The sequence below is a fragment of the Nannospalax galili genome, unplaced genomic scaffold (genome assembly GCF_000622305.1).
Source record: "Nannospalax galili isolate Female #2095 unplaced genomic scaffold, S.galili_v1.0 scaffold512, whole genome shotgun sequence".
In the NCBI taxonomy this organism is placed as follows: Eukaryota; Metazoa; Chordata; class Mammalia; order Rodentia; family Spalacidae; genus Nannospalax; species Nannospalax galili.
In genome coordinates this window covers 174,125-183,951 of record NW_008331992.1, presented here as the reverse complement: position 1 = coordinate 183,951, position 9,827 = coordinate 174,125, and the positions used below count along the sequence as shown (strand labels likewise).

Genomic DNA, 9,827 nt, shown 5'->3' with positions numbered 1-9,827 from the left:
ACTTTTGATTCTGATGTTATTTTGCAGGTTAAAGCTAAGATCTTCTCTCCTGGATCGATGGGACATCCTGACCAGGTGGCCTATATAGTCACTTGGGAAAGCCTCTCCCTTGAAGCTCCATCTTGGGTGACGCCCTTTCTCAATCCTGCACGAAGAACTCCTCTCACTCCTCTTCCTTCTGCCCCTCCCTCGGACCCTTCGACCCCCCCCTTGTATCCTGTAGTAGTATAGAAGCTGCCTTTCCCTTGACCAGACCAGATTGGGACTTCAACACACCTGAAGGTAGGGGACACCTACGCCCTTATCGCCAGTTGCTCACAGCGGGCCTCCAAGCAGCGGGGCAACGCCCCACCAATTTGGCCAAGGTAAGAATTACCCAAAAAAAAAAAAAAAAAAAAAAAAAAGAAAGAAAAAAGAAAAAGAAAAAAACTTGTAAAATAGGACATCTCATGGCTTGAATATCGTTTGTTCAAATATTAGTAAGACTAGGAACTTCAGTCTTTTCATCTCAAACAGCCATAGGAAGTATCGGAGAATGGCTCACTGAGGGGCTGTGAAAATATAAGTCTATGAAATGTTTAAAAATAATCAAAGGGAGGTAAGGTAGGCAGACCACGCTGAAAACTAGGTAAGAAAGTGATATCTAAAGATATGCAAGAATTGCAGTGTCCAGGGGTATGTGTTAGAAATGGGTATGCACCTTGGAAAAATCAAGACGTTTGTATAAGAAAAACCTCCAAACAAAAACAAAAGAGAAAATCAGGGAAGCTGGAGAGGAAGAACTATAGACATTTTTTAAAGTATTTTTTATTGAAATTTTTGGGTATCTCATATATGACATTTTAGTCCTTTTTTTTAAAACCCCTTTCCCCATCTGCACCCTCCCATAGCCCCCCACCCCAGTGGATTTCATGCATTCTTTCATTTTTGTTAAGGCCTATCGAGTCAAGTTAATGTGTCCTGATGTCCCTCAGTACAAGTTCATCCACTGGGATCTAGTCAGCCTATCTAGAGTCACACCTTTAAAGAAATCAGCTCTTCCTCACCCAGTAGTAATCAGTTTCTCAATACTTCTGTTGCTAAGATTGGGGTCTGCTGCCTATTTCCACAGTTCTATACTAGTTTTCTGAGTTTGCACAGGTCTTGTGACAGAGACAGAGTGTCTAAGAAATGCCCAACTCTAAGCAATGAAACCTCTACATCTAAGACTCATGGAATATAGTAGAACAAGGGGGTAGAGAGCATATTAATGCATCTTTCAACTGTCATCAAGGAAGCTCCCTCATGCAACAGAGGGTGATGAACCCAGGGTTCAGGGACCATTACAGAAGAGGAGGCTGAAAGATTATGAGCCAGGGGAGGAAGCACATGACCATATGGAAACAGACCCTTACAGACCTTGCTCATATGAACTTAGAGCAATAGATATTCTTTAAGAAAATAAAACAGAGTCTTCCAGGCAATGGTGACAGCATGTACAAGATCCGTGCAAACTCAGACAAAAACTGAACATCCAAGTGGGGAAATGGGCCCCCGCCTTATCTGAGGAACTATTGGCAGCTGATCACTTTGGGGTGAGGGAAATTGACCTTTGTTAAGTTAGTGATGCTAGATAAGCTGAACAGGCTCTCGTGGATTCACTAAGGGACATCCTGGAACACAAACTTGACTTGGTAGGCCTTAACATATATGACAGAATGCATGAACTCTGCTGGGTCTATGAGGGGTGCAAACAGGGTAGGGATTCTAAATATTATTAAGATGCATTTTATGAAATGCACAAAAATTTAATAAAAATGCACATTAAAACAGAGTATGCCAACACCTACTTTCCTTAATACCTAATCTTAATTTCAGATTAAGAAGCTTCAATGACCCCAAGTCACATTGAAAAACCTAGGCGCCATGAGGCCACCTGATAGGAATGCCTGACAAGAGGTCAAGCATTGAGAAACTAGCTTATCAGAAAAACAGGACGTAGTGGTCAAGCCATCTGCATCTGGCAATCCCCGGGGCTCGATACCAGGAAATCAGGAAATAACATCTGTACCATAAGTCACCCACCCAGAATTTAGCAACTTAACTTCCTCATGCTTTGTACTCGTTTGAATGGGCCAATAACCATGCTTCTGCTTCTGTACCCCGCTTCTGCTCTATAAAAGTGCCAAAACCCAGCATGGGGGCGTGCAAGTCCTCCGAGGAGACTTTGTGCCCACAGGTACCTGTGTACTAAATAAACCTCTTGCTGTTGCAACCCGAAGGCTGACTTGTCCTCAGTGGTTTCACTCTTACACTGGAGGCCTGTTGGCTGAGTGGCATGCCATTGCCACTTAATGCGTGTGGCAGGTTACATAATGCCTCTACATCCTGTTTTCCAAATGAGGATGGGGTGGCAGTACTCTTCTCACAGGGTTACTGGTTAGATAAAGTAGATACTAGTTCCTGGAATACAGAACACATTCCATAAACTCATTACTACTGCACAACCCAAGGTACTCATATCACACATTCAGCTTATGAAATTTCATAAATTAAGCAATCCAGCAGGTAAATCATGAAACAGAAATGAGTACCCTCTGAGCCTGTCTCATGTTCCTTCGTAAGTCACCACCCCTCTGCAAGTGTCACAGCCAACATGACCTCTGATTATGAAACGGGGAGAAAGAGGGTCCCCTATAGGGTTCTTAGTCTCCTTCATAAAAGAATTTACGAATGGACCTAAACAGAAGCTTTTACAATTTTATTAGAATCTTAAAGAAAATCCTCGGGTCAGAAGAGCTGGTAATCTTGGCAGATGCCTTGAGGAGGTGAATGGTGGGAAGAAGGAAAGAATGTCATAGAGCAATGCAGGTTTAGAGCCTGCATGGGAGATCAAACATGTGGCTGACTGGCAGCCACATGGCTGGGAGAAGGAAGCTTTAAAGAAAAAGTGAAGAAATACAAGATGCTAGGGGCAGCTCAAAGCCTTAAAGAAAGCATGTTTAGTAAGAAAGGCATGAAGAAGAAAAGGAGAAATTATGCTTTCCTGAAGAATCCAGGAAAGCAGACAGACTTGCAGAGACCTACATGACTAGGGCTGGTCCGGAAGTTCTGCAGAGATCTTTGCTAGTTCCAGGCAGGAAATATTCACTACCTAATTAACACACCAGGTATTCCACCCATCTATTTAGCATAACTTAAGGTGAACCTGCTTTCCTGGGATCGGTTCTATCCCCAGGTAATTGACCAGTGAGACTGTAAAAGTGGGTCTTCCAAAAGATAGACTAGACATTGTATTGTCTGGACCAGTTAAATTTATGGGACTTTTTGCTAGTCTAACAATTAGTTTTACTGATGGTAAGTCATACGGTAACCAAGGAGTAAAGAATTACTGTGGTAACATTATGCTTTTTTTTTTTTTTAAGACTTTAATCTATTTGCTGATCTCTCTTTTAACTTAGAGCTCCATTTTGTTTTCTAGGTTGAAAAAGCTCCTTGAACAAGAAAAGGCTTACCAAGCCCACAAAGAAAAAGAAAATGCTAAGCGACTCAATAAACTAAGAGATGAGCTTGTTAAACTCAAATCTTTTGCACTCATGCTCGTGGATGAACGGCAGATCCACATCGAGCAGCTGGGCCTGCAAAGCCAGAAGGTGCAGGACCTGACTCAGAAACTGAGGGAAGAAGAAGAAAAGCTCAAAGCTGCTACTTACAAATCCAAAGAAGACAGGCAGAAACTGCTTAAGTTAGAAGTGGACTTTGAACACAAGGCCTCACGGTTTTGCCAAGAGCATGAAGAGATGAACGCTAAGTTAGCCAACCAAGAATCTCACCACAGACAACTCAGACTCAAGCTGGTGGGCTTATCTCAGAGAATTGAGGAGCTGGAGGAGACCAATAAAAACCTTCAGAAGGCAGAGGAGGAACTCCAGGAGCTAAGAGATAAGATTGCCAAAGGGGAATGTGGCAACTCCAGCCTCATGGCGGAGGTGGAAAATCTCCGGAAGCGCGTGCTTGAGATGGAGGGCAAAGACGAGGAGATCACTAAAACCGAGTCCCAGTGCCGAGAGCTGAGGGCCAAGCTGCAGGAGGAGGAGCACCACAGCAGGGAGCTCAGAATTGAAGTGGAGAAGCTGCAGAAGAGAATGACCGAGCTGGAGAGACTGGAGGAAGCGCTTAGCAAGAGCAAGTCCGAATGCTGCCAGCTGCATGTAAACCTGGAGAAAGAGAAGAACGTGACCAAAGACCTGCTAAACGAATTGGAGGTGGTCAAGAGCCGAGTTAAAGAACTGGAGTGCTCTGAAAGCAGGCTGGAAAAGGCTGAATTAAGCCTCAAAGATGACCTTACGAAGTTGAAGTCCTTTACTGTGATGCTGGTGGATGAACGGAAAAACATGATGGAGAAAATAAAGCAGGAAGAGAGGAAAGTGGATGGGCTGAATAAAGATTTTAAGGTGGAGCAGGGAAAGGTTATGGATGTAACTGAGAAGCTCATTGAGGAAAGCAAGAAGCTTTTAAAACTGAAGTCGGAAATGGAGGAAAAGGTGTACAGTCTGACAAAGGAGAGAGATGAGTTGATGGGGAAGCTGAAAAGTGAAGAGGAGAGGTCCTGTGAACTGAGCTGCAGTGTCGACCTACTGAAGAAGAGGCTTGATGGCATAGAAGAAGCAGAAAGAGAAACGAGCCGAGGAAGGGCCCGCAAGGGGCCTGAACGCACCTGCCCAGACGACAGCAAGATCAAGGAGCTGACGCTGGAAATCGAGACGCTGAAGAAGCGGCTCCAACAGTTGGAGGTGGTGGAAGGGGACCTGATGAAGACAGAGGACGAGTATGACCAGCTGGAGCAGAAATTCAGAACCGAGCAGGATAAAGCCAACTTCCTCTCCCAGCAGCTGGAGGAGATCAAGCATCAAATAGCCAAGAACAAGGCAATAGAGAAGGGGGAGGCTGTGAGCCAGGAGGCCGAGCTGAGACACAGGTTTCGGCTGGAGGAGGCAAAAAGTCGAGACTTAAAGGCCGAGGTGCAGGCTCTTAAAGAGAAGATTCACGAATTAATGAACAAAGAAGATCAGCTCTCTCAACTCCAAGTCGATTACTCAGTCCTTCAACAGAGATTTATGGAAGAAGAGAGTAAGAACAAAGACATGGGGCAGGAGGTCCTCAGTCTGACCAAGGAGCTGGAGCTCTCCAAGCGCTACAGCCGAGCTCTCAGGCCCAGCATGAATGGCCGAAGGATGGTGGACGTGCCGGTGACCTCCACCGGGGTGCAGACTGACTCCCTGTGCTCAGATGCTGCCGAGGAGGACACGCCGGCTGTGTTCATACGCAAGTCCTTCCAGGAAGAAAACCACATTATGAGTAATCTTCGACAGGTGGGACTGAAGAAACCGGTGGAACGGTCCTCGGTGCTCGACAGGTATCCTCCAGCAGCCAACGAGCTCACCATGAGGAAGTCCTGGATTCCTTGGATGAGGAAAAGAGAAAACAGTCCCTCAATCCCGCAGGAGAAAGGGCTTCGGCAGAACCCTGGCGCAGGGCACCCGGGGGAGCTGGTGCTGGCACCCAAGCAGGGCCAGCCCCTGCACATCCGTGTGACCCCGGACCACGAGAACAGCACAGCTACCTTGGAGATCACCAGCCCCACATCAGAAGAGTTTTTTTCTAGTACCACTGTCATTCCCACCTTAGGCAATCAGAAACCAAGGATAACCATTATCCCATCACCAAACGTGTCTCAAAAGCCCAAAAGTGCAGATCCTACTCTTGGCCCAGAACGAGCCATGTCCCCGGTCACAATTACTACCTTTTCCAGAGAGAAGACCCCAGACAGTGGAAGAGGCACGTTTGCAGACAGGCCTGCGTCCCCCATCCAGATCATGACTGTGTCAACCTCCGCAGCACCCCCAGAAATCACGGTTTCTCCTGAGTCCCAGGAAGTGCCTATGGGAAGGACTGTCCTCAAAGTCACCCCAGAAAAACAGACTGTTTCCACCCCACTGCGGAAATACAACTCCAACGCCAATATCATAACCACGGAAGACAATAAAATTCATATCCACCTAGGTTCTCAGTTTAAGCGATCCCCTGGGCCTGTGGCTGAAGGCAGCAGTCCAGTTATCACCGTGCGGCCAGTCAACGTGACAGCCGAAAAGGAGGCATCCACCGGCACGGTACTTCGCTCTCCCAGGAACCACCTCTCTTCCAGACCTGGCGGGAGCAAGGTGACCAGCACTATCACCATCACACCCGTCACAACCTCCTCCACCCGAGGAACCCAGTCAGTGGTGAGTAGAGGAGCTCTAGGCCAGGCCAGTGAGGTGAGGGAAGGCAGTGCCTCAGCCTCCATCACTGTGTCCCAGAGAGCTGCCTGCACCCATGTGAGGGAAAGGTCTCACCGAGAAGTGGAAAATCGACATTTTGATAAATTGGGCCAATTTTGAGGAAGTTTTTCATTCATTTATGTTAGGGAGAGCCCTTCACAATACTTGCAAAGACAATCATTGAAATGGGACCATAGAATAATCCTAAGATTTAAATTTTGATTTTTAAAATTATGCTTTAAAAATGATTATTATTTTAATTTTTGAGACAGGATTTCTCTGTAGCCTCAGCTGGCCTGGAACTCTCTATGCAGTCCAGGCTGACCTTGAACTCACAGAGATCTGCCTGCCTCTGTCTCCTGAATGCTAGGATTAAAAGTATGTGCTACCATGCCTGACTTAAAATTATTTTCAACAATTTGTTGATTTAATTATGTGTATGTATATAGTTTGTGTGGGGGTATGTGCATGTGAGTGCAGGTGCCCAAGGAGGCCCTAGGTGTTGGATCCCCTGGAGCTGGATTTACAAGCAGCTGTAAGCCACCTGGCCTGGGTGCTAGGAACCAAACCCTGGTCTTCTGCAAGAGCAGTACTGGCTCTTATCCACTGAGCTATCTCTCCAGCCCCAAAGTTTGATTTTCTTAGGTTCAAAAAAAAATTTTTTTTTTTGAGACAGGCTCTCCCTGTAGTACCAACAGTCTTGGAACTCTCCATGTAGACCAGGCTGGCCTTGATCTCACAAAGATCCACATGCCTTTGCCTCAAAATGTTTTTTTAGAATAGATACTCCATACACAGGAAGAATTAAAACTATACCCAGGTTTATTTCTATAATCTAAATGTTCAATGGTGATTATGTATGGCCACAATCATGCTTTACTCCAAAAATAAGGTTAAAAGACTTTGATATTAAAAATACATATAAAAATGACTTTAGATTTTATTTAACTACATCTTGCAGAGAGCAGGTGTTTCATAAATATTTATTCAATGACTAGCTTGAATGCTTGTTTTTAAAATGTCCAAAGTAGAGCTTAAGTGTAAGTTGTATTTTTCAAAATACTTCCATTACTGTCTTTATTTACCGGGGCAAATAAAGAACATGAGCTAGGTGTGGTGGCCCAGGCCTTTGATCCCAGAACTCAGAGGGCAGAGGCAGGTAGATCTCTATTAGTTCAAGGCCAGCCTGGACTACATAGCAAGTTCTAGGGGGCTACAGGGAGACACTGTCTCAGAACAAACAAACAAACAAACAGGGACTAGAAAGATGGCTCAGCAGTTAAGAGCACAGGCTGCTCTTGCAGAAGACCTGGGTTTGATTCCCAGCACCCACATGATGGCTAACAACCATTTGTAACTCCAGTTCCAGGGGATCCGACACCCTCTTCTAAACTCTGTGGGCACTGCACAACGTAGGTGTGCTTACTTGCATGCAGGCAATACACTCACACATGTAATAAAATAAAATAGAAATAATAAATTAAATATTTTTAAAAATTAAAAGAAAAATTCTTATAGAATAGCATGTACTATTTAAATAAACAGATTAGAAATTTTGATTCTTAGCCACTGAACAAATTCTATAGCTTATGTTGAAATCTTTTTTTAAAAAAGAAAGCTGATGGAAGATGGGTTCTGACCTCCATCTGTGTAGCAGCTGTGATCTCAGCAGACTGCCAGAGAATGCCCGTTTCCAGCCTTCCTCTGGCATAGGGGCTAAGAACTCAGGGGACTGTCTGAGAATGCCCAGATCCTGCCTCCACATGATGATGAGTTATGTAATTTGAGAGTCTTTTACATAGATCCACCGAAGGGGTACCCCAATTGCCTCACCCTGCATCCCTATTCAGCATGGAAGAAGTCAGAGTGGTCTGCATCCCAATTCCCTATCCCCAAGCTGGGTAACCTCTTCAGAGGATGGTGTGATAAGAATAAGAGGTAGGAGTTGGCTAGGCAGTTAGGGTAAAAAGACCCCAAGGAAAAGTAGCCAGGTTCTTGGCTGAAAGTCAAAATGTCCTTGTGCCTCTTAACAACATACTCTGTTCCAAAGGCCAAAAATGTTGAAAGTATGTGGGAGCTCTTATCTAATCCTTAAAAGATTTTAGGGTTACCTCTTCAGAGGGGGGAAATCTTAGAGTAGCAGAAAAAAGTGATGGGGAGATATGGGAGGAGTTGGAGGGGAGGGAGTGGGCATGGATTTGATCAAAACACCTTATATCCCTGTAGAAAATTCTCAATAAATTATTTTTTTTTAAAAAAAGAAAGCTTATTATTTAAATATAGAAGTGATGGCTTGTTGCCCACGTCCACAATATAATTTACATTAATGTTCTGTGCAGTCTCAACCCAGACTTTTAAAGTGTGAATTGCTAATTGCTTTGCCAGTAAGGCTTTGAGTTACTGACTCTACTTGAGCCAAACAGCAGTCAGACTTGTTCACTCTTCTCAAGTGATTCTAAACTGCTTTTTAGGCATCAGAAAGCATAGCTTCATTGGGTAAGGTCTTTTGAGACTTTGAGGTCATTGAGTCAGAGAGGCAGGCCTAGGCCAGAACTACTTAGTGGTTTTGTGATATAGGTTTGCAAAAAGAAACCAAAGGATTTATCAAAGATCGGGAGGCCACGGAAAGGAGTAGTGAACTGTAGCACTAGCGTGGACATGAGAATTGGCCTGGTGAGTTTGGTGAACGGTGAGTGATCTCATTGCGCTGCGGCAGTGGGTGTGGAGAGAAAATGCAGACGAGGAAAATAGAGAAGCAGTCTGGGACTGGACGTTGAACACAGGCACATGTCTCATTATGAAAGTGGCATTTAATTTCATTGACTAATTAAAGGAAATGACTGAAAGGGAATTATCCTGACAAAAATTTCACATTGTTTTTGCTTTTGAAAGATACTCTAGAAAACAATTTAAAGGATAAATTGAAGGGGACACGGGCTACAGATGGATGCCATTCTAATTATCTAGACTAGAGATGGTATAGAATTCATCTATGAGGTAAAAACAAGGACAGGGACATACTGAAGATAGAATTAAGAACCAGATATGGTGGTGCACATGTGTAATTCTAGCAAGAGGGCTGCAGGCCAGCCTGGGCTATGAAATGAGAAGCTGCCTCAAAAAGAAAAGACAAAAAGGGGAAATAAAAATAACTACGATTTCAAGACAAACTGTATACGGAGGGTGGTTTGGTGACTGTGACTAGGATGATGAATGTAAGGAGACTGACTGAGGATGAGGGTGAGCACTGCCCCAGTACGTTATTTTTTAGCTGCTGTGGGATGCTGCCCATGTCTAGTGAGTAGCTGAAAACGAGATCTGCATGTCAGGAAGAACTGAAAGTAGAGGTTCGAAGGCTAGCCTGGGGTAAAAAGAAAGGGATTCTCAGGGTAAATGTGGAAACTTTAGAAAGGACTGAGACTAGGACGTGGTGACACATCTAGAAGCAGGTTAGGTAGAACAAGGAGCCATCAAGACAAGGAGATAACAGAGCCTTGAAGCATTGGTGGGACTCACAGAAACCAAAGC

At 44.6% G+C, this 9,827-nt stretch overlaps 1 protein-coding gene and 1 long non-coding RNA gene across 5 annotated transcripts in view; both read left to right on the top strand.

The window, feature by feature from the left end:
• Nucleotides 1–418, top strand: part of LOC115069266 — a 4,418-nt gene extending 4,000 nt beyond the window's left edge. Inside the window, exon 2 of the long non-coding RNA XR_003848536.1 lies at nt 28–418. This is a non-coding gene — a long non-coding RNA (uncharacterized LOC115069266). The remainder of the gene's footprint in view (nt 1–27) is intronic.
• Nucleotides 1–9,827, top strand: part of Filip1 (filamin A interacting protein 1) — a 216,920-nt gene that overhangs the window by 190,552 nt on the left and 16,541 nt on the right. For all 4 annotated transcript variants that reach the window (XM_029560595.1, XM_029560594.1, XM_029560593.1 and 1 more), the window contains exon 5: nt 3,461–6,263. In XM_029560595.1, coding sequence (XP_029416455.1) covers nt 3,461–6,263 — 2,803 coding nt within the window. The remainder of the gene's footprint in view (nt 1–3,460; nt 6,264–9,827) is intronic.